The sequence below is a fragment of the Crinia signifera genome, chromosome 5, assembly GCF_055691185.1.
Source record: "Crinia signifera chromosome 5, ASM5569118v1, whole genome shotgun sequence".
NCBI lineage: Eukaryota > Metazoa > Chordata > Amphibia > Anura > Myobatrachidae > Crinia > Crinia signifera.
In genome coordinates, this window is record NC_139221.1 from 50984073 (window position 1) to 51008761 (window position 24689).

General features: G+C 43.7%; 1 protein-coding gene and 1 long non-coding RNA gene across 5 annotated transcripts in view; one reads left to right on the forward strand and one right to left on the reverse strand.

The window, feature by feature from the left end:
- Positions 1–17401, forward strand: part of DNAJC5B (DnaJ heat shock protein family (Hsp40) member C5 beta) — a 55132-nt gene extending 37731 nt beyond the window's left edge. For all 4 annotated transcript variants that reach the window (XM_083187188.1, XM_083187186.1, XM_083187187.1 and 1 more), the window contains one exon: positions 15258–17401. In XM_083187188.1, the coding sequence (XP_083043314.1) occupies positions 15258–15352 (95 nt within the window). In that variant the 3' untranslated portion in view covers positions 15353–17401. The remainder of the gene's footprint in view (positions 1–15257) is intronic.
- A 3020-nt stretch (positions 17402–20421) lies between these two features.
- Positions 20422–24689, reverse strand: part of LOC146080201 (uncharacterized) — a 33516-nt gene continuing 29248 nt past the window's right edge. Inside the window, exon 3 of the long non-coding RNA XR_014474836.1 lies at positions 20422–20593. This is a non-coding gene — a long non-coding RNA (uncharacterized LOC146080201). The remainder of the gene's footprint in view (positions 20594–24689) is intronic.

Here is a 24689-nt window from a genome sequence, read left to right on the forward strand (position 1 = left end):
TAAATGATTGATATTTGTCGGTGGACACTCTCTATAGGATAAATTACACAAATATCAGTGCAGTGAGTGCCCCGAATTGGGAATACTTTTTCTTTCTTTGAATTGTGCTAGTAGTAACTATTCCTGGGAGCACCATAATAATTGGTAGATATCATAGTAAATCTGGAATGGACTAATATGGGTACTTGTGTAGTTTCACGGCGCCATGAGTCCCCTTGCGGGGCTCGCTTCGCTCGCCCACGCTTCGCTCGCCCACGCTGCGGGCTCGGTGGCTCGCTGCGCTCGCCACGCTATTTAAAATCAACTCCATGCCAACATGGATAGTGGGGGTATGAACTATCTATGTTGGCATGGAGTTGTTACTTTTTTTAACATAGTTTGTGGCGAGCGTAGAACCCGGAAGTAGCTGGCGCCGTGAAACTACACAAGTACCCTAATATGATATTTAAGTGATAAGAAAGGTCTGTGCGGACATCTCTAACCCCTCTGCGCTGCTTTAAACCTTCAGCAGCAGGTTCTCTCAAGCTGCTGGCGGTCGCAGGGCTGGTGCAAGGGTGTCCGGCACCCTCCTTTTCCTAAAGGGACAGAGCACAGAAATAAAGGGTGTGGTATCATAAGAAATAGGCATAGCCCAATTTAATGACACCATACAGTAGCACAATCTAATTTACATTACATTGCACATGGTGCAGGGAGGGGTGGGACAGATGTAGGGAGCAATGCTGGGCAGAGAGAGGGGGAACAGATGTGGGGGGAGGGGACAAATGGTGGAGAGATACTGATAAGGGAAAGATGATTGTCAGGGAGGGGGGGGGGGTAGATACTGGCAATAGAGAAGGGGACAGATGCTAGGGAAATGGGGGCAGATGGGCATATGCTGGGCCGGGAGGAGGACAGATGTGCAGGGAGAGGGGCAGATTCTGGGGAGAGATTGAGGGGGCAGATGCTGAGCAGAGAAGAATTGGGGACAGATTATGGGCAGGCTGATAGGGTACAAATGCTGAGCAGAGAGGGGGAAATACACTGGGCAGGGAGAGGGGGACAGATGGTAGGCAGGGAGAGGGGGGGAGATACTGGGCAGGAAGTGGGGGACAGATGGTTTTTAGGGAGAGGGGGACAGATGGTGGGCAGGAAGTTGGGGACAGATGGTGGGCAGGGAGAGGGGGGACAGATGGTGGGCAGGGAGAGGGGGACAGATGGTGGGCATGGAGAGGGAGAGAAAGATGCTGGGCAGAGAGAGGGGAAGCGATGATGGGCAGGGAGTGGGGGGGGGGGGGGGGCAGATGGTTTTCAGGGAGAGGGGGACAGATGGTGGGCAGGAAGAGATGGAACAGATGGTGGGCAGGAAGAGATGGAACAGATGGTGGGCAGGGAAAGGTGGAACAGATGGTGGGCAGGGAGAGATAGAACAGATGGTGAGCAGGGAGAGGGGGACAGATGGTGGGCAGGGAGAGGGGGACAGATGGTGGGTAGGGAGAGGGGGACAGATGGTGGGCAGGGAGAGGGGGTACAGATGGTGGGCAGGGAGAAGGGGAACAGGTGGTGGGCAGGGAGAGGGGGGACAGATGGTGGGCAGGGAGGGGGTAACAGATGGTGGGCAGGGAGAGGGGGGACAGATGGTGGGCAGGGAGGGGGTAACAGATGGTGGGCAGGGAGAGGTGAAACAGATGGTGGGCAGGGAGAGGGGGGACAGATGGTGGGCACTGGGCAGGGAGAGGGAGGACATATAGTGGGCAGTGAGAGGGGGAACAGATGCTGGGCAGGGAGAGGGAATACAGATGGTGGACAGGGAGGGGGTGAGACAAAGAGAGATAGTGAAGCTGCAGGGAGAGGCAGGTGGTATACTCACAGACAAAGGTCCATGCTGTGAGGGTAGCCTCTGTGTTCCAGGGATCAGAAGAGCTCCTCCAATCAGGGGCACTTCAATTCAGCATGTACCAATTCAGCTCCTTTAATCATAGCTTGGCACATTACATGCAGTCCTAGCCCTGATGGCTGGTGCTGCGATGGGTGCAAGAAGGGGGAGGGGCTTTCACCAGAGTGAGGGAGGTGCAGCAGGAACTTTCCCTGCTGCTGCTCTCTGACTTTCAGCATTTATGTGTGTAAGTCCTCCCTATCCCCTCTGCTGCCGGTGCCGTTGCCTTTCATACACTGACAGGCGCAGCAGCAGCTGACAGAACCTAACATCACTGCACAAAGAGCAGGGAGGGCGCCTATACATTTTGCAGGTACGCAGTGAGGAAGGGGGAGCGACGGCCAGGATGGAAGATGGGCAGGGTGGAAGACAGGGGGAGATGTCTGGCTGTCTGTGTGAGGACACTCAGTGACCCTCCCCATGGGTGGTTCATGGGGCAGGTCTCTGAGCATCCTCACACAGACAGCCAGAGACAGAGAAGTCTGCTAATCCTTACTGGCTGCTGCTGCAGTGCTCAGTGCAGAGCTCATACAGGCAGCCTCAGTAAGAGCACCATGACCCTGCGCCACGGAGGCGCCGGCTCCCACCCGCCACCACTAGGGCTGCGGAGCCCTAGTTACACCACTGGCTTCCACTAATCTGTGGCTGAGACAGGATGGAAGAGGTCAATGCTGATGTCACAGACCTTCTTCAAAAATGCCTGGCCAATTCTGCCTTTTTTCTGGCACACCAAGAAAACAGCAGGTTTCCACCCCCCCAAACGCAAGCTCTCTGATAGTCAAACTGCGGCTCCATTGCGTCTAAGACCATACAAATTTTAACTCACCAATTCTCCTCACACATGCGCAATGCATATGGTACACACGTACAGTCTTTCAATAATCTTTTGATTTGCAAGTTCTGATTAGGAGCTCTGTTCTGCAATGAGTCCAGGTTCGAATCTTACTGTGGTTCGGAATCCAGATATTCAATCCAAATTTTGGAGTTTTTGATTTTAGCTAGTTTTATCAATATTTGAAAAAAAAATCAAAGATTGGCTAATTAAATCTGAATTCCAAGCCAAAAAACTTCAGGGTGGTTCTGCAAAATGTGAGAAAATGTATTATTGTGGGAGGTTTTTTTTGGGAGGATGGGGGAGTATTTATTGGAAAGGTCGAAACCCGAAATGTTTAGTACCTTCCAACATGATACTTGTCTAATAACTGGACACAATTCTTTGTATGTTATTTCTGTTTGTTGCAGACGCATATAAAAAATGACATCTTATTAACATTTTTTATATCTCAGAATTAACGACCTATGCTCATATTGAAATGATTTTGGGGTTTGATTGCTCTAACAGGCATTGATTATTTTCATTATTAATATTTTTGCTTGCCCATGGAGTTATATATTGTCAACCAATCAGATTTGTGCAAAAACTCTGGTCTCCTACAGTGATCATTCCCTTGCTTGCCTGATGAATTGAGCAGTCTCACGAAACACATATAAGTGTTTCCAAATATATGTTAAGGATACTTGAGGAGACGTGAGGAACATCATCCAGAGATTATTTCTGACACTACAGATCGAAACGGGACTAATTTTAAGATGGATGAATAAATTACCTCATGTACAATGTGTACCCACTTATGGAATTATCTTTTTTTCTGGTGACAGTATTATGATATTTTAGAAATCACATTCCAGATGAATGAAAGTGTGTATACTAACGAAAGACTGCAGGAGATTTTATGACTATGATTTGCCTGATGTAGCAGTGAACACTAAGGAGAGAGTTTGATCAGATTCTGTATTTTATTCCATTACTCTATGGTACCATGCTGCAATATATTTTTGTTTATTCTATTCTATGAAGTGACACCATAAAGCAATTATAAATCAGTAAAATATCCATTGGTATGACCAGTATTATTAGATAGCTATAAAGACAGATGTATTATTTTTTTTAAAAAGGTGGGCACTCAAAAGAAACTTAAGATGAACGTACACGATTGTGAGTGCGATTTGGGCCCTTTTCACACAATTTCAATGCATCAATACAATAAATTGTGTATAAAGTGTTCAAGTGTATGTGTTTTACTCCCAATTCCAATCTGATGCCTGGTCTCGTCCTAATTGGATCGGATCTGGAGATCATCACTGCTGCACTAAGGATTTGTTGAATACCGCAGCACTAAATGGTATTGTATGCGATATGCAAAAGGACCACATACGATGTATGCCTTGTGGTGCAGGTAACGGAGCTGCCGGCTCAGTTACCGGAGTAAAATGTGAGAGGTTCTAGAGGTGTAGGGAGGACAGCTCTGGTGGAGCTCAACCTCCAGGAGCTGAGGAGGAGAGAGGGCATGCCGCCGGCCCTCTCTCCTCCCTCCTCTGGTACAATGGGTGCATCCAGATCATTGCATCTAATGCCCCTTTCAGATCACACCTAAATAGTATTTACCAGGTTCATGCCGGTTTGATGCCGGTTCAACGTGGTAATAGGTACAATCAGAAAGGGCTTACCGGGTCCAGCAAATCGGCATTCCAAACCGGTAAAAAGCAGGGTTCTTACAGGTTCGTTGCCAGGTTGCTTTACAGTGTGAAAGGGTTAATCTGGTTGGGCAGTGCTTGTAGCAGCATCAGCTCCAAGTGCTGCCTTCTTCTCAGCCCCGATGATGTTCCTCCGCTCCGCTCCGCCCCGCCCACCACATGATGTCAGTGAACCGGCAATATTGCAGTTCGCTGAGGGGGCCAAAAAGAACAAAATACAGGGTAGCTTCGGGACTGAACCATTTCAAAGTCTCGGTGTGACCCTGCATTTTGCGATTTGAAAGCAGTATAAGATGCATTTTTTGGGGGGCAAAAAAAAGTGACCCATAAAAAGATGCCTGAAGTTAGCAGAATCTCACTGGACCTGGTGTGAGTCTTTCTGGTGCGACTGCAGCAAAGATCTATGAGGACACATCTATAAATATCTACTGTCATCCAATAAATAGTTACAGTATAGCAGTCCAAAGTGATTAAAGTCTAAAATGTGCACATCAACTGTAAAAAGATATTCAGAAAATGCAGGAAAGTTGTGTTCCGCAAAATCCATAATTCAAACTGGCCAATCAGACCAAATCACTGATTGCTTGTGTTAAGTACTGTACATTGGTGAGAATTCAGCTAGGAATTGGGACTGTTTCAAATTTGGGGAACTGAGACAAAGATAACTTTTGGTTTTCATATACTTGCAGCATCCTTACAATGTCAGCAAATGGTTTAGTCTGCTATGATTAAAAGACAGCCCACCACAGTCATTACACTGCATTTTCCCCATTTATTATGTTATTCTATCTCTGCAGTACAGGCACGCTGCCATCCAGTGATGCTACCATAGTCCCATGCATATGCAAATGCAGAGGGGGGGGGGGGGGGAGGGGGGTTCTGGTTGCCCAGAAACCACCCTCTTCTTGGCAAGAGCCTTAAATTATGACAATAGTATTGGAATATACAGGTTGAGTATCCCTTATCCAAAATGGTCAGGACCGGAAGAATTTTGGATAACGGATTATTCCGTAATTTGGAAAATTTTAATATTTGAATTAGATATCTTGAGGTATCTTGCATTTATATTGTATAAGCACATCAAACACAGGAACACACAAATATATTTTATTGTGCATGAAACAAGGTTTTAAAACATGAAAAAAGTTTGAATAGTATCTCAGGCAGTGAATTTGAATGCCAAGCAATCATGTCCTTGCACATATTTAGTGGAAGTTACATGTTATTTCCATAGTAATGCCAGTTACAGATGTAGCCAGTAGGTTTTTAGCAAAAAATTAAAAATAAAAGTACATTTTGGAGTCTATGGTTTTCAGAATAATTTGTATAACGGATATTTGTATAAGGGATACTCAACCTGTAATATGATAAACAGAGCTGCCACCACATGATGCAGTGTAAGGGACAGAGCAGAGCTGCTGCACATGCCTAGTGTACCAGCTTCTTCTACCACATTTACTGTATGTGTGGATCTGAGCCCTCAAACATCACAATGGACAATAGAGTAGCTGCCAGGAGGAAGAGACAGGAGCCTACTATGAAGTCAGGGTTTGACGCTACCCACTCAGCAAAACCTGCAAAGCAGGTAGCAGTAGCGCACGCAGGGGGTGTTTCTGAGTACCCAGAAACCCCCCCAGGAGTCAAAGTGCCCTAGACTGAAAGTGGAGAGTCTCCTTTTTCCATGTGTACAAGAATTAAAAAAAACCGGCCCTTGGGAACCGGAGATATCTGACTTCAAAGCAGTGGTCCCCATCCAAGCCTGTTAATTACTCTTCCCAGTCAGATATTTCAGGTTCTGTCTGACTTAGAGTTTTTCTGAGGGTATATTCCAAAAGCTGGGACTCTCCCCCTTTGATGGACATTAGCGTTGTGTCTCTACTGCCCAGAACCAAAGATATCAGCCTTCCAGCAGCTGGTTACTGCTCCAGCTCCACACACCAGGTATGTAGTTTTATATGCTCATTGGCAGATTGCTCTGCCTCCTTAACTCTGATCCCCTAGTCCCCATTCTCTAGTTTTTAATTATATTAAAATCTATGAAATCTATTTCCGGGAACTGGAGATATCTGCAGTCAAGCAAGCTGTCCTCCCACCAGAAAATTATGAATAATAAGCCCATTCCACTATACACCCCTCCTCTGCATATTAAACATCCTCTACCACCCTGGAAGTTATGTATCAGGGCCCCTTCATTCAGCACAATGCCCTCTTCTCCCACCTCATCTCCCACCATCTGTGCAGTAAAGGGGTAATTAGTGGAAATTACTAATCCAGGCCCTACCTGCTGAGCGGTTGATATAATATCCCCTACCACCTGCAGGACATCAAAGCTTCCCCCACCCCTACCACTGGAGGATCGGTAGGGGCCCCAATATATTGTTATGCCCAGGGGCCTACACTGCTGTTGATGCCCCTGTATTTATATATATATATATATATATATATATATATATACTGGGTCACCTAAGTGTCCATCTCCGTGCTTTGCTCCGCCCCTCTGGAAACCCCCTTCTGAAAATCCTGTGTTTGCCCCTGGGTAGGCGCCGACCCTGAGAGGCACACTCCACCGCGCTGCCAGGGTTGCTGCCTCAGCAGGCACCTGTCAAAATATATGACAGGTAGGGGCACTGGCAGCGAGCTTAGGGTGCCGTCTGCACCTCTCTTCATCTTGTAGTATGCTCCTTCCAGCCTATCACCTTCCTGTAAGAGATACTTAAAGAAATGATAGCTCTGCCTGTCTGCTGCCTTGGCATTACCACATTCTTCATTCACTGCCTCACTAGGTGTTGGGAGTGTAGGTGAGGCTTCTGTGTAAGAGGCACTACTGCTGGCATTATGTGAAAGGGGCAGTACTGTGGGCATTGTGTGTAAGGGTCACTACTGCAGGCATGATGTGTAAGGGACACTACTGTGCGCATGATGTGTAAGGGACACTACTGTGCGCATGATGTGTAAGGGACACTACTGTGGGCATGATGTGTATAAACTATGGGCATATTAGACAGTACAGTGATGAAGGGGCATTTAAGAGATTGGAGGGTGGAGAAGGGGGGTTGGGGAAAAAAACTAGAATCAGTAAGAAATCAATAGAGAAACGAGATCCCAACGTAACCTCAACGGTAGCATCTAATAATAAACACAAACTCAAATGCATACTGGCTAATGCAAGAAGCTTAGCAGGAAAAATTGGGGAACTAGAGGCAGTGGCCATTAGGGACGATTATGACATTATTGGTATAACAGAAACCTGGTGTAATGAGTCACACGATTGGGCGTTAAGCATGGAGGGATATACACTCTACAGGAAAGACAGGGAAAATAGAAGGGGCGGGGGGGTGTGCCTTTATGTAAAAAAGGACTTATGATCTTATGGGCAAATTATGATCTCAGATACAGAAGAAGATAACTCGGAGGCCGTGTGGGCAGAGATAACTGATAAAAATAAAAAACCCAATAATAAAATTTTAGTAGGGGTATGCTACAGACCACCAAACGTGAACGATAGGGATGAGTCTCTACTCCTAAACCAAATAAAAAAATCATCAGATCAGGGGCAGGTAATAATAATGGGGGATTTTAATTTACCAGATATTGACTGGAAAAATGAGACATGTAAATCATCTAAAAGCAGTGGGTTCCTAAGCTTGCTCAAGGATCAGTTTATCACTCAAACGGTAGATGCTCCAACCCGTAATGGGGCACTATTGGACTTAGTATTAACTAATAACATAGATTTAGTTTCAAACACCAGAGTAATTGAACACCTAGGGAACAGTGACCACAACATGGTCTCACTGGAAATCAACTTCCGAAAACCTAAATATAATACAGGACCGGGTAAAGTACTAAACTTCAGAAAAGCTAATTTCATTTTATTCCGGGAAGCTCTAAAAGAAATTAATTGGGGAGAGTTATTCGAAGGAAAGAATACAGAGGAAATGTGGGATACATTTAAAAATGTACTAGAATCACTAACTACTAAATACATTCCAAAAGTCAACAAGGGTAAATTTAACAAAAAAAAGCCAACATGGTTGGACAAAAAAGTAAGGACAGCGATCAACAATAAAACAAAAGCGTTTAAGTTCTATAAAAATAACGTAAATGAGGAGACGTTCATCAAGTATAAAGAAACAAACAAAACTTGTAAAGAAGTAATCAAAGTAGCTAAAAGGGAAAACGAAGAGCGTATAGCCACAGAAAGTAAAACTAACCCCAAGAAGTTTTTCAAGTACATAAACAGCAAGCGAATAATTAAAGAGAACATAGGCCCACTAACAGATATCAACGGTAAAAAATTTGCAGAAGATAATGAAAAAGCGGAAGTGTTAAATAAGTTCTTCTCATCAGTATTTACTAGGGGAGAGCAGTTAGTGGAAAGCACAGATACCTCAACTGGGACAAACAAACCGGACCTCAATATGGATCTCTCGACCGAGGATATAATTTTGAGGCTCAGCAAAATAAAAACTAACAAATCACCAGGGCCAGATGGTATACATCCTAGGGTACTAATGGAGTTAAGGGAGGAACTTGCGACCCCTCTATATTGCATATTTGATAATTCACTATCAACAGGTATGGTACCAAAAGACTGGAGAATAGCAGAGGTAGTGCCAATATTTAAAAAAGGTAAAAGGGATGACCCTGCAAATTACAGGCCTGTGAGTTTAACATCAATAGTGGGTAAAATATTTGAGGGCATTTTAAGGGATGGTATCCTGGAATACTTAGACCTTCATAGTTTACTTAGTATTAACCAACATGGGTTTGTGAAAAATCGTTCCTGCCAGACAAATTTACTGGGCTTCTATGAGGATGTCAGCAAAAACCTTGATAATGGAAGCGCAGTAGATGTGGTCTTCCTTGATTTTGCAAAAGCTTTTGATACAGTACCACACAAGAGGTTGATAAATAAAATGGTGGACCTGGGACTAGGTGCAAATATCTGTAGATGGGTAGGGAACTGGCTGTGTAATAGAGAACAAAGAGTGGTTGTGAACAGTGCAGTATCAACTATGATACCAGTACTAAGTGGAGTGCCACAGGGTTCGGTACTGGGGCCCATCTTGTTTAACATTTATATTAACGATATAGGGATGGGGATTCTCAGCGATGTATCCATCTTTGCTGATGACACTAAACTGAGTAGAATTATTGAATCAACAGAGGATGTGAACATACTTCAAAATGATCTTAACAAACTAGATGAGTGGGCTAAAAAGTGGAAGATGAGGTTCAATGTGGATAAATGCAAGGTTATGCATCTCGGGAGACGTAACCAGTGTGTAAGTTACAACCTAAGCGGGGAGGCATTAGGTACTTCAGCACTTGAAAAGGATCTAGGAGTCCATATAGATAATAAGCTGGGGTGCAGTGTTCAATGTCACATTGCAACAAAAAAGGCCAACAGAATTCTAGCATGTATTAAAAGGGGCATGGATACTAGGGACTCAAAAGTAATTATGCCACTGTACAAGGCATTGGTTAGACCGCAACTTGAATATGGAGTACAGTTCTGGGCCCCACACTATAAAAAGGACATCATGGAATTGGAAAAAACCCAAAGAAGAGCAACAAAGCTTATCAGGGGAATGGAGAATTTAAGCTATGAGGAGAGATTAAGCAAGCTAGGACTATTTACACTTGAGAAGAGACGTTTAAGGGGGGACATGCTCAACATGTACAAATATATCAGGGGCCAATATAAGGAACTCTCAAGCACTCTTTTTACTGCAAGAAAGGAAACTAGGACACGAGGGCACGAATTTAGATTAGAGGAAAGAAAATTTCGTTCCCTCAAAAGAAAAAATTTCTTTACGGTCAGAGCAGTCAAACTTTGGAACACTCTTCCTGGAGAGGTGGTGTTGGCGGATACAATAAATACGTTCAAAATAAGGTTGGACAAGCATTTATTGGATAAAAATATCCAGGGGTACTAAAAAGAACCATATTCTGTCTTTTACAAGGGATAAGCTATTAAAACGTAGGTTGAACTAGATGGACGCAAGTCTTTATTCAGCCTTATCTACTATGTAACTATGTAACTATGTAACTAAAGAGTCATAACTGTGGGCATTATGTTTAAGTCACAGTAACATGGGCCTAGAGGTGTAAAAGTCACTACTATTTAGGGCACTATATCAGGAACACTACTACTCTGGGAAATGTATAAGGGGCGTAATGTGTATCAGGGGTACTACTGTCTAAAGTAACAATACTGTGCTCTGCTGTGTGTAGTAACATGAATAATGGATACACACATTGTAAAAACACACCTCTGCGTGTGCAGTCTCCTTTATAAGGTATGGGAGGGTGGGTGCAAAGGTACTTGTGTAGTTTCACAGGTACGGTATCCCATATCCGTACATCCCATATCCGAATTATTCCAAGAACCGTGTTGTTTTGGAACAATTAAAAAAAAATTTCCCTAACCCTTTTTTTATACTTACCAAGTCCCCTGGCGTCCACAGCAGGCCTTCGGCATCCTCAAGGGCATCTCCAGCGGTCCCAGGAGTGCATTGCGCGAATGCGCGTGCGTGTCGGTGACATCACCGGCGCGCCTGGGAACTCGCGCAATGCACTCCTGGGACCGCTGGTGACACTGGGGGACAACTTGGGAGCCGAGGGACCATCGAGGCACCACCAGTGGACAGGTAAGTATGCCTAAAAAAATTTATTCCAAAAACCGGAAAAATACCTTATTCGAAATGCTCGTAGTCCCGAGCATTTCGGATAAGGTATACTCAACCTATATACTGTATCTGTGTATTTATTTATTATATGTTTAACCTTTTCCTGACTAGTTATCTTATTTAAATGTTTGAAACAGTCTATACCAGTGGTTCCCAAACTGTGTGCCGTGGCTCCCTGGTGTGCCCTGGGTTGGTGGTCCAGGACCAATTCAAATAATTTATGGTTAATGATTTATGGGCAAAACCAGTGCTGGTGGCTGCCAATCATAAAATGTGTAAAAACAGAAGCAAATTCTGCTCTTTACCATATAACTGACACTAAGAATCGAATATAAACCCAATATACTTAGCATTATATTTGTTCTGCTTTTTGGGGGGGCCTAGGGGTGCCGTGAAATTTTTTTTATATTCTAGGGTGCCGTGATTCAAAAAAGATTGGGAACCCCTGGTCTATACTATAGATCATCTGTACTGTTAAATATTAATATTGTATTCCATAGTATTCAGTGTATACTCCCATGCTTACTGCAGAGCACTGCACATTGGGAGATTTTGGATTACATTTGGAAACCCCATTCTAAAAATCCTGCGTTTGCCACTGCTATGACATGTTATACCTCTGTTGCTGCCTATGTCGGGTCGCTTCTACAAAACTATATAGGGACACGTTTAGTTCCCAATCCATCCTTATTTGAAGCCCTTTTCTTGCAGGTGTCTTGTTTTTTTAAATGGGTCCTAGCCCTATACCCATTTGTATTCTTTTACTTGCATTAAAAACTCCCTTTTTTATTTTTATCATTTGCATAATAATGGGCACTGGACGTGGAATAATACTGTATTCAATGGTTTATAAAAAGTGGAAAAGATACAAGTGTGATAGGTTACTGGTAATGCAGCTTCAGCTTTTGGGAGAATCATATATTTAAGTAGGTTTCTAGCAATTGTTTTCTCTATTACCTTCTTCATATTCCTCCTATAAAGATGACCAGGTTGATTTCTTAAAATGCAAATGAACATTTGAAGTGTGAGAAGAAACACAGGAAAGCCAATGGCTCTGTGCATTTGCGTACTAGAAGAGGCTCTTCATCTGCATAATGTGATGGGGACTGAGGATTTGCAGTCTAGAAGCTCTGTGTATTACATCATAGGGACTTTACTTCTGTCTGATATCATAGACTTCATACATATTTCAAATTACCTTTTTGAGATACCGAAAATGATTTTTTCCCCCCAATACTTAACCATCTGCAATTTCAATTGAATGTGTCACATATGATCATATTGGTGAAACTGACAGACCTGCAAAACCATATGATGCTATATCTATCTATCTATCTATCTATCTATCTATCTATCTATCTATCTATCTATCTATCGAGAGAGTGCAAAATGCTATATAGAATTGTTACAATAACCTATAGAAATGTATCATCTAGAGTTTTGAGTTCATTGTGCCACAAAAAATATTTGTAAATCCGGCTGAGATTTAATTTCCCAAAACAATAAGGGCAAAAGTAATTACACAACTGCGTTTCCACCAGGTTATGTTATGCAGAGGTTTGTCACAATGATTCAGGAGCGGTCAGAACCTCAGATGGTAGCTGTCATGAGATTCTTTTTTTAAATCATAGATTTCTCTAGTCACACTATTGTGCTTTGTACAAAACCACAAATACAATGGGTACGTCTCTATGTATAGCAAGGAAACGCAATCTTTTATTAAAAAGCAACATATACAGTAATATTCAGACTTATATCTGTAAAAGATTCAGGAATTAAAAATATTTGCAATAAAATAAAAGTACTCATGTTATCCTGTGCACACCAGACTTCCTGTCTGTAAGATTGTAGAAGACCACATTGGCAGGTATTCAATGCCGTGGGCGAGCGGTGACAGCGAGCAGAGCTTCCTGCTCGCTGTCACCGCTCGCCCTGTCAGTATTCAACGCAGCCCCCACATACGCCAATTTCCCCTCGCTCCATTTTTTGAGTGGGGGGAAATGGCGTATGCGGCTCCAGAAGCAGCGAGACTCGCAGCTAAATACAGCGAGTTTTCTGCATAAGTCGCGGGTCTCGCTGTTTTAGGGAATTCTCGCCGTCCTGTGACGGGGAGGATTTCCCCAGAACGTTGAATAGAGCGAGTGGCCGGCGTGGGGGTTAAACAGCGAGGATCGCTGGTTTTCTGCAATCCTCGCTGTTTTACACCCTCGCCGGCCGCATTGAATACCTGCCATTGTCGGACTGGTGCATGAAGGGTCTGTGTATCGGACACAGATTCAAATCCCTAAGTCTTGAAGAGAGATAAACTAGATGGAGATAAAGTACCAGCCATTAAGCTCCTAACTACAATGTTACAGGCAACGGGGCAGATGTAATAAGCTCGGTGAAGAGATAAAGTGGAGATAAAGTGAAAGGAGATAATTCTCCAGCCAATCAACTGTGGTTGTAAAATTACAGTTGGGAGTTGACTGGCTGGTGCATTCTCTCCTTCCACTTTATCTCTTTGCTAGGCTTAATACATCTGCCCTGTGTTTGAAAACTGACAGTTAGGAGCTGGTTTGTTGATACTAAGGACCTAATTTAGACCTGATCACTCATCCGCAGTCATAAGCTGCCACCCAACCAGAGTGAATACCTGCATACTGTATCTGTGGGTGAATTGTGAAAATATTGCTATTTGCTGCAAATCCATATGCAATTCACTCACCATCAAATGACTTTCTTAGTCTGTGTACCCCCAAATGCTGACTTCCTGTCCATCAAATTGTAAGGAGATTTTTTGCAATCTGTCGCTATTTGGGCTCACACATATGCGCAATAAGATCCTTACACATGCAAAGCCCTTAGTCTCCACTTTTTGCAAGGCTTACTACATAGACTCCTTAGTGAGACCAAGCATAAAATGATCCTTTAACACAAGAAAAGACTAATGGATTTGTTGATATATCTAATGATTGTGTGATCAATGTGCTTAATACAGTCTAAATCTACAAATTGTGTTAAAAAAACATAGTTTATCTAGTGTGATAGCAAGTCAATCAAGCAGGATGAAAAGAAACGAAAAAAAAAAAAATCTTATTGCTGCAACCTGGGGGGTGGTATTCAAATTGCGTCCATCCCCTATTCAATGTTGCCAATATTGACAGCATTGAAGGCAGTTTCTGACAAGACAGATCCGATTTTAAAACAAGTCGGGGTACTTGTTTCCTAGCACGGAGCCCATCGCATACCATATTTACTGGTATGCGATGCGTGCGATGTGATGCAATCTTCCCGTTAAATTAACAGGAGTGCTTGTACAATGCCAGCAAATGTGATGCGATGGGAGTTTAATTGTACAAGCACCCTGATGGGTGCTTATGATGTTAAATGCACCCCCATTGTCAACGTGTCCTCCGACCTTTTCATACCCCCACTATCCACGTCGGCGTGGAGTAAATGTTATATAGTGTAGCGAGCGTAGCGAGCCACTGAGCCCGAATCGCGCCGAGCCCAGCGAGGGGACGCAGAATACATGTAAAGTAATCCGTGTCCGCTCGCCACGCTTCGGACTCGGTGGCTCGCTGCGCTCGCCACACTATCTAAAATCAACTCCACGCTGATGTGGATAGTGGGGGTATGAAAAGGTCGGAGGACGCGTACCGCCACCCCTCGCGGGCTCCTTGCGCTCGCCACGCTTCGGGTTGGCGTTGATAGTGGGGGTGGCGTTGACAATGGGGGTGCATTTAACATTGTAAGCACCCATGAGGGTGCTTTTACAATTAAAAATCGCATCGCATGCATCGCATGCCGCTATTTTGCATGAGATGCGATAAGATGCGATAAGATGCACTTCGATCAAAATCGGGGGCACCGTGCTAGGAAACAAGTACCCAAGTCGGATCTGTTTTGTCAGAAACGGACGCGGATTGTTGAGATCACGGACATTTTTCATCAATACGCAGTTGTTTACTTTCGACAGTCTGTAAACAACTGTCTAGTTTCATGTCGGAAGGAACGAAAAACAGCCAATATTCCGACTGTGGGAACGTCCTGACAGTTATCCTGCTTCAATATTTCACAGCTCAAATATAATATCTTACAGTATATTTTGCTTTTTTTTTTCATTTTAGATGGACATACACCAATCATAATGCAGCCGTCAAATGCTAGCGAGAAAACGCAGTTGATTGGAGATAGTCGACACACTTACCAAACAGACTCGTAAAACTGGAAACAAGTTTTTGCTAGTTAAACTGAATGTGAAATAAAGTTCCCCATACTATAAATTATAGGACTATATTTATCAGGTCATAGTTGGCTTGTAATATCTGCAATAGTTTATAGTAGGATGTGAGTTATTGCTTATAATGCAAATTTTGACTGATGATCACTGAATCAGAACAGTGTTTGTTTAAATATGATTTAAGGAAGTTTTATGTATATATGAATATCATATGATTACTATATATTGATAACAGTCTACAAAGTGGAATGTGGAATGCATATTCCATGTATATCTGTATTCAAATAAGAAGAAATATCAAACATCGTGGATTCACTTTAGCTTTGATACAATAGGTCTTTTGAAAAGTCTTAAAAACTGGTGACAATATTGTCTACTGTCCCTGCCTGAAAATGACCCCATCTACAATAATTATAGATAATTGTTAAGTAATTTGTTTCTTTTGTTCAGACACTGTCAGAAAGATACATTGAGGCATTGGGCCTGATTCATGTTTTTAAGAATAAACGAAAAAATAAGTAACTTTGTGTGAAAAAAAACATTGTGCAATATATTTAGATTTTGTCTGTGCAGGGTAAATACTGCCTGCTTTTTGTGAAGCCCACAAATGTTAGACAGCTTTATTTTTTACACTGAAATTTTTTTTTTTTTCTTGAACACACCCCACCCAAACTGAAATCTCCAGGTGGCGGATTGGGATTGAAAAGCAGCCCTAATGGGGTCAGGGGTGGGGTCTTTTTAGGGGGTTGAATCTTTTGAGGGCCTGTTTCTCAGTTTAACTCAATGTTGTCCATCCTTGAATCTTTGCTGCAGTTGCATCTGCACTTCTTTTGTTCCTAAACTCATCCCTCTATACCGCCACTTCATTACTCATCCCGTTATACCGCCACTACATTACTGATCCCTATATACTGCCACTATATTACTAATCCTGCTTTACCTACCACTACATTACTGATCCCAATATACCCGCCACTACATTACTGATCCCAATATACCCGCCACTTCATTACTCATCCCGTTATACCGCCACTACATTACTGATCCCTATATACTGCCACTATATTACTAATCCTGCTTTACCTACCACTACATTACTGATCCCAATATACCCGCCACTACATTACTGATCCCGCTATACCGGCCACTACATTACTGATACCTATATACTGACACTACATTACTGATCCTGCTATACCTACCACTACATTACTGATCCCAATATACCTGCCACTACATTACTGATCCTGCTATACCTACCACTACATTACTGATCCCGCTATACCGGCCACTACATTACTGATACCTATATACTGACACTACATTACTGATCCTGCTATACCTACCACTACATTACTGATCCCAATATACCTGCCACTACATTACTGATCCTGCTATACCTACCACTACATTACTGATCCCAATATACCTGCCACTACATTACTGATCCTGCTATAAATACCACTACATTACTGATCCCAATATACCTGCCACTACATTACTGATCCCGCTATACCCGCCACTTCATTACTGATCTCTCTGTACCACCACTATATTACTGATCCCGCTATACCTGCCACTACATTATGGTCCTTTCTATGCCCGCCACCACTTTACTTACACATCTACACCCAACAGTACATGACTGACCCCTCTTTACCTGCCACTACATTACTGACCCCTTAATACCCTACAGTACATGACTGACACCGCTATACCCTACAATACTAACCCCTCTATACCCACCACTACATTACTGAACCTGATTTATACTACACTATATTAATGTCTCCTCTACAAGTTACACTGCACTGTAAAACATCACTACTACCTCTGCGCACAGGATGCGGTCATGATGCTGCCGCTGGAATCTCGACAGCTGCCATCCTGGGTTACAGACAAGCTGCAGAAGGGGTAGGAATTAGGTTTAGGCACTAGTGGGATTTAGGGTTAGGCTGTGGGGAGTAGGGGATTAGGTTTAGGCACCAGTGGGGATTTAGGGTTAGGCTGTGGGGAGTAGGGGAGTTAGGATTATGCTGCGGGAGGGGGGTAGGATTAGGCGGTGGGGTGCATGGATTAGGTTTAGTCTTTAGTGGGGAGAGACATGGTCAGGCTACAGGGGGTGGTTGGGGATGGTTAGGGTCAGCCCCCCCCCCTCTCAACTGAAAATTCGGGCAAATTTACTATACTCCTACTATCAACAACCTTTTACCACCCTGACAGGTCCTACATAGTATATGGGCTCATAATCACACAAGCACGCTACACAGTACATAAGTATATGGGCTCATAATCACACACACACTACATAGTACATGGGCTCATAATCACACTCACTACATAGTACATGGGCTCATAATCACACACTAACTACATAGTACATGGGCTCATAATCACACACACACACACTACATAGTACATGGGCTCATAATCACACTCAGTCACACACTCACTACATAGTACATGGGCTCATAATCACACACTCACTACATAGTACATGGGCTCATAATCACACTCAGTCACACACTCACTACATAGTACATGGGCTCATAATCACACACTCACTACATAGTACATGGGCTCATAATCACACACTCACTACATAGTACATGGGCTCATAATCACACACACACTACATAGTACATGGGCTCATAATCACACTCAGTCACACACTCACTACATAGTACATGGGCTCATAATCACACACTCACTACATAGTACATGGGCTCATAATCACACTCACTCACACACACAAAGTACATAGTACATGGGCTCATAATGGGGCCTCAGCTGCGGCAGTCTTTGTGTTCCCTCACAAAGGTTCCACCTGTAACACTGGTCAACATCTCACAGCAGCCGCAGGGTATTCTCTCCACAGGACGGCAGGCGCAGCACACGGGTGTTTAGGTCATGCCCCAATGCTCCCAGAATGTGGGACCTGCCCCCTTGCTGCCTTGCTCTCCCTCTGTTCCCGACAACAAATGCTGTCCGCTGACAGAAGCAGCTAGCTTGCGAGCGTGGCTGCAGGAATGAGGGATTATGGGGTCTGCATGACGCATGGGAGATAACCATAGAGCAGGACCTGGGAGAGGTGGAGCACCATTGCTTTGGCTTATGCGCAGAAGCTCCAATGCTGGCAGCCACGTTTTTGTAGGTAAAATGGTCATTTATAGAGGGACCGGCAATGGTATCCCGGTATCCCAATCCGCCCCATGAAATCTCTTTGAATGTTAAATCTGCCCTACCTGCAGTGCAACATGGTTTTGCCCACTGGCAATAACTTCTTGCTCTTTTGCTTTATTTCCTGTACAAACATGAATCAGGCCCATTGTCAAAATTGGAGAGAGACAACTTTTCGGGGATTGAAGCGCTTCCAGCAAATGTGCTTCCACTAACCCTGTGCATGCATGGTATTTTTCAGTCCTTTCTAGGAAATGGGGTTTTGGAGTGTGGAAATATTTACAAGCTGACACAATGTTCAAAATCACAATCTTTCCAGAGTTTCTCAAAGTATGTCTAAATGTACATATAAACCCTAAATCCTTGTAATTATTGTGTTTAGATTGCAAGTATACAACTGTGATCAACCTAAGAATAAAACACATATTTGCCCACGTTCTCTTCTGTAACATCTTTCCCATATTTGCAAAACTTGATAAAAAAGTTATTTATAAAAGATGAGACATCCATGTTGAAAATGTATTATTTACTGTACTACTGTATGTAATCCAGTTCAGCTAAGTGAAGGCCTTGCACTGTACTGTTCTGTGCATGGTAGTGCAGAACAGCTATGCACGGCCGATGGCTTTATTGTGAGCAATGCCCTAGAGAAACATCTGTTGCTAATGTAGGGTACACACCAGAACGATCATGATCATGAGTAGATCGTTAGACAACATAGAATTTGACGTCAGATAAGAACCACTTGGCCCATCTAGTCTGCCCCTTTTTTTAAACATGTTACCTCAAACCATATTTGATCCTTATTTTTTTGTAAGGATATCAATATGCTTATCCCAAGCATGTTTAAATTGTACTACTGTATTTGCGTCTACCACCTCTGTTGGGAGGCTATTCCACTTATCTACTACTCTTTCTGTGAAAAAATTCTTCCTCGCATTTCCCCTGAATCTTCCTCCCTCTAGTGTCAGTGCATGTCCTCGTGTTCTGTTGCTCCTCTTCCTATGAAGAATGTCTCCCACCTGTACCTTGTTAAAGCCCTACCTACCATATGATGGTCGCACGATCTGTTGGAGCACATGATCTACTCATGATCTGCATATGATCCGATCATGATCTGTACCCAGTTGAAGGGATCATTTATTTTCAAATCCTGACTGCAGCAGGTAGGATCAGCAGGGATGCGCATCGGATCGGAATCTAAAAATCTAAAGATCTAAAAATGCCAAAACATGCCGAATTTACATACAATCGGTCGAGATTGTATCAAAATTGACTAAGACTCTTTCATTGTGCCTGAGGCTACTACGCACATGCTGGTCTCCTGAGACATGGTGCCCGCCATGTTCCTGGTGACTAATCTCTATTGCAAATGTGCAAATCACCAGAAAAATGTCCGCCTCACCATTTTCTGTGATTTCTGCTGCAGCTATAGAAAACATACAGGACTTTGAAGAGGTACATGTTATATAATTTGTGATAGATATGTGCTGGCTGGTTATCCTGAAGACCAGCAGTGCGGTGTATATCACTGCCATCATGACTGCACTTAGGACTCAACATTCAGCTTCTGTTCAACTTCCACTTTAAGCCCACCTCCAGACTCCCATTGGCTAGTTCCACATAAGTGTTGGGGTAGAAAGAGAAGAGAAGCCTAATGCTGGTTGCAGCCACAGTGGCTGTGATGCACACATTGCTGCCGAAAGCTGGGATAACCAGCCAGAGCACACATTATGCTAAACACCCCCCACAACCACCAGCCTTCCCTATGCACTGTGTGGCCTCTGCTGCAGCCCAGGGGCAGTTACCGCCGCTGGAGACAACTAATGATCCCCTGCAATACAAAATATAGAGATGATGCTGTGGCCACAGTCAGGATTTATTCGTTAAGTGAGTAACAGTCAGGGAGAAATTTGCGGCAGGCATCAGTGATGAGTCATGCAGCCATGTTGTCACTGCTTCCTTCCTGTAAGTTGCCGATGGAGCCTTCTTCGGCCAGCCTTCTCTGGATAGCCATAGTGAGCCAAGGTCTAATGTTCTCAGCTGCAATACAATACATAGAACAATACAATAGGGAATTAGCATAGGATTAAGTCCGACAGCTATGGCTCACTTAATCCTATTAAAGTGCTAAATGAGGATGGTTCTATCTGTATAACGGCTCTGGTATTTTACAACTTCCAACCTGCAAAACCCGGGTTACTCAGCAGGTTAATTATCGACCTACTGTCGGTGCTTCTGAAGTCTGCATCTTCACAAACAAGCAACAGACCTCAGGTTCCCCCATTGGGCTTCTCAATATAAATAACAGCAACGGCAACATTAGCATATTACTGTAAAGCTTCCATCTCTGCTTAAAATTGATTCCACCTCTGCATCAGGCACTTAGTCTGACATTGATAACATTGGAGCTAGATTACTGTCACTGTACTTCCCAAAGGACCACGATTTAAGAATGTTTGGTGCCTGGTTGATACGATATATATATATATATTTGTATATTTTAACCTATAATTGCTGTCGTTTACCTTCTTTCCTTTATTAAAAACAAACAAACGGAAAAAGGTTTTTATAATAGAATTTATTAAACGTGAAGTTTTACTGTAAGGAAGAATCTGTGCGCTCATCCACTACAACTCTATTTTTCTAGTTGTGCATAGCTACTAACAGTCCTCCTGCACCTCATGGCAATCTGATGTTGTGCTAATAAATGTTGCAAATGGTTTATGTTCGGGAGTATTTGAACCGCACGTCTCTAAGTTGACCATCAAATATATAATTGAGTTAATACAATTAAAGTACTTTGGCGGACAACAAAGGAAGGACAACTACAACAATAACATGCATTCCAAAAAACACTCATTGGTGTTCAACTCTACAGAAAAAGACCCGTGACATTGCCCATTAAGGAAAGTGCGTCAACCAAATATATCTATATATATATATAGAAAGTGGTTTCTCTAAACTAGAGACACAGGCACTCGCCACTTTATCCAAAAAACAGTCAAGTTTTTGATAAAAATCAAATAGTGTTTTTATTCACAAGATGAGTAGACAGGTCAAAGGGATAACATCACCATGCTCCGACGTTTCGGTCCGTACATAATGGACCTTTATCAAGGAGCCTAAGTAAGCACAAAAACAATGTAAACAGCCCAAAAAGTGCCAGTACAAATTTAAGTGCTTAAACATGGTGTGGACATAGAAAAACTTACGGTACAGGTGAGTCAATGGAGGAATCAACAAGGTACAGGTGCGCTGCATGCAAACCAGCATGGAGCAGTGGTAGACATCCACTGAAGGAGCTGTGCTGGCCTGGTTTAAATAGCACAAAGCCGGAAGTCTATTTGCGCTGGGTCCCGCCGTTTCTGCCGGATGACGTCACATCCTGTGTGACGCGACCCGGAAGTGAGCGGCTGGAATGGACCGCAGGGTGATGCGCAAGCCAGTGCCGGATGTCCGGACACCGGAAGTGACGTATCGCGGGCGTGGAACGCATCACAGAGGTGTGTGCGTTTCAGATAATTAGACGAAGCTACCTGCAAACGCCACTAGGGGACGTGTGACGTGTCAGGTATCCAAATGTTCGAACGGGTATGTATAGAGGAAAAAAGGGTTAAAGAGACATGCGCAGCACGTGATCGGACTCGATCAGTATGCCGGCATATAACCAGCGTAGGTGCTGAAGGAAACCAGGCGCAGATTCATTAGACACGGTAGAGGGATCAACATAGACTAAATGTGTGATATCACCCATAATACCAGTGGCTATATGTGGAGGGCACACCAGTGGGTGGTATAAGGTATAATAACAATTGTGTTGCTAGTGTTATACCACCAGTTGCATAGAGGACCAGTGACAGAGCAAATTTAAGATATTTAAAAATATACAAACAAATGTAGAAAAATAGTAGGAAAATATAAGAAAATATAAGAAAATACAGAAAAATATGAAGATATAGTCAAACCAAACTGTACACATTTACACTTAAACGGAAATAGGAGATGAGGTGGGAGAAAAGAGCAGAACAACAGGACCAGAAAAACTTACAATTACAATAATGTGAACATTTCAAGCAGTCATTTGAGGAATATGTTGAGGGGGTTATTTTCATTCAAACCCCTTGGGGCAAGTGTCCCCAGTTCATAAATCCAGCGACTCTCCTTCTTTTTTAATAGGAGCCCACGATCACCACCTCTTGGGGGTGGCGGGATCCAATCAATCAGTCTGCATCGCAGACTTGCGACCTGATGCCCAGCTGCGAGGAAATGTCTTGGTATTGGTAAATCAGTTTTACCAGTTTCTATTGCTGTTCGGATTGAGTTCCTATGGTTCGCCATACGTTCCCTGAACTTCCGGGTGGTCATACCTGTGTATGCCAGCCCACAGGGACAGGTTAGGAGGTATATTACGTGGTCTAGGAGACAGTGAAGGCGGAATCGTATCTTGATTGGTTTCCCAGATAGTGGATGAGGGAAGGAAGGACCGGTAAGCATACCATTGCAAGTAGTGCAACCGGTGCATTTATAGCAGCCAGGACGCTGAGTGAGGAGCCAGGATGTGTTTTGTTTTGGTTCAGGATGCACTGTGGGGCGCATCAAAAGCTGCTTTAAATTCGGGCCCTTTCGGTATGCCATCATGGGGTGTGAGTATCTTTGTAGCTTCATGTTGTGGTCAGATGAGATCAATGGCCAGTTTTTATGCAGACTCTTGTTCAGTGTAGAGGATGCGTGGTTGAAAGTATTTACAAATGTCATACGAGGGTTCTTGTTGGGAGCTCTTGTATCTCCATCGTTTCGCTGTGCCATTCTGATCTTGGCTTTCTTGAGGCATCTGTTAAGGACATGTTTGGTATATCCTCGGTTCCTGAAGCGATCGGTCATTGCTCTCAGTTGCTCTTCCATGGTGTCTGTGTTACTATTGTTGCGCATCACCCGCATGTACTGAGACACTGGTAGATTCTCTTTTAGAGATGGAGGATGTTGGCTGCTTGTGGTCAAGAGTGTATTCCGGTCTGTAGTTTTTCGGAACAGGCTGGTTTGCAATTGGTTGTTAGATATGGTTACACAGATATCTAAAAAGCTGATAGAGGTTGTGTCGATGGAGTGGGTGAAGCGGATGGGGTTAGACAACCCGTTGAGATGAGCTATCATTTCCAAAAGTTCATTTTTTGAGCCTTGCCACACCAGAAATATATCATCTATGTAACGTTTGAAGATTGATATCTTCTCCCCGAATCTGGGTAGGATGTGTTGATCTTCATACTCCTGCATGTATAGGCACGCATATGATGGGGCTAGGTTAGACCCCATCGCGGTCCCTGCAATTTGGATGTAGTACCGTTGGAGGTACATGAAGTGGTTACATCGAAGGATTAATGAGGCTAGGTCCACGAGGAAATCGGTCGGCGGGTGTGGAGTGTCACGGGTATCTAGTTTTTTCTTGAGTACCCGGAGGCCGTCATCATGGGGTATAACCGTGTATAAAGAGCTGACGTCCATTGTTGCCAGTAATGGTTCATGATCAAGGTTCACAGATTGCAGTTGTGTGATGAAATCACTGGAGTCTCGAATGTAGGTATGTCCAGAAGTTACCAGGGGTTGTAGAAAACAGTCGATGAAGATAGCCAGGGGTTGGAGCAATGAGTTGCGGGCTGAGATGATCGGTCTGCCGGGGGGATTAGTATCAGATTTGTGTATCTTGGGTAACGTGTAGATGATGGGGCACACAGGGAAGGGTACAGTGAGGAAGCTGTGGTTGTCTTGTGAGATCCAATGGTGTGATAGGGCGACGTTGAGCAGAGAGTCGACCCGGCGCTTGAAGTCAGGGATGGGTATGCTTACCGGTCCTTCCTTCCCTCATCCACTATCTGGGAAACCAATCAAGATACGATTCCGCCTTCACTGTCTCCTAGACCACGTAATATACCTCCTAACCTGTCCCTGTGGGCTGGCATACACAGGTATGACCACCCGGAAGTTCAGGGAACGTATGGCGAACCATAGGAACTCAATCCGAACAGCAATAGAAACTGGTAAAACTGATTTACCAATACCAAGACATTTCCTCGCAGCTGGGCATCAGGTCGCAAGTCTGCGATGCAGACTGATTGATTGGATCCCGCCACCCCCAAGAGGT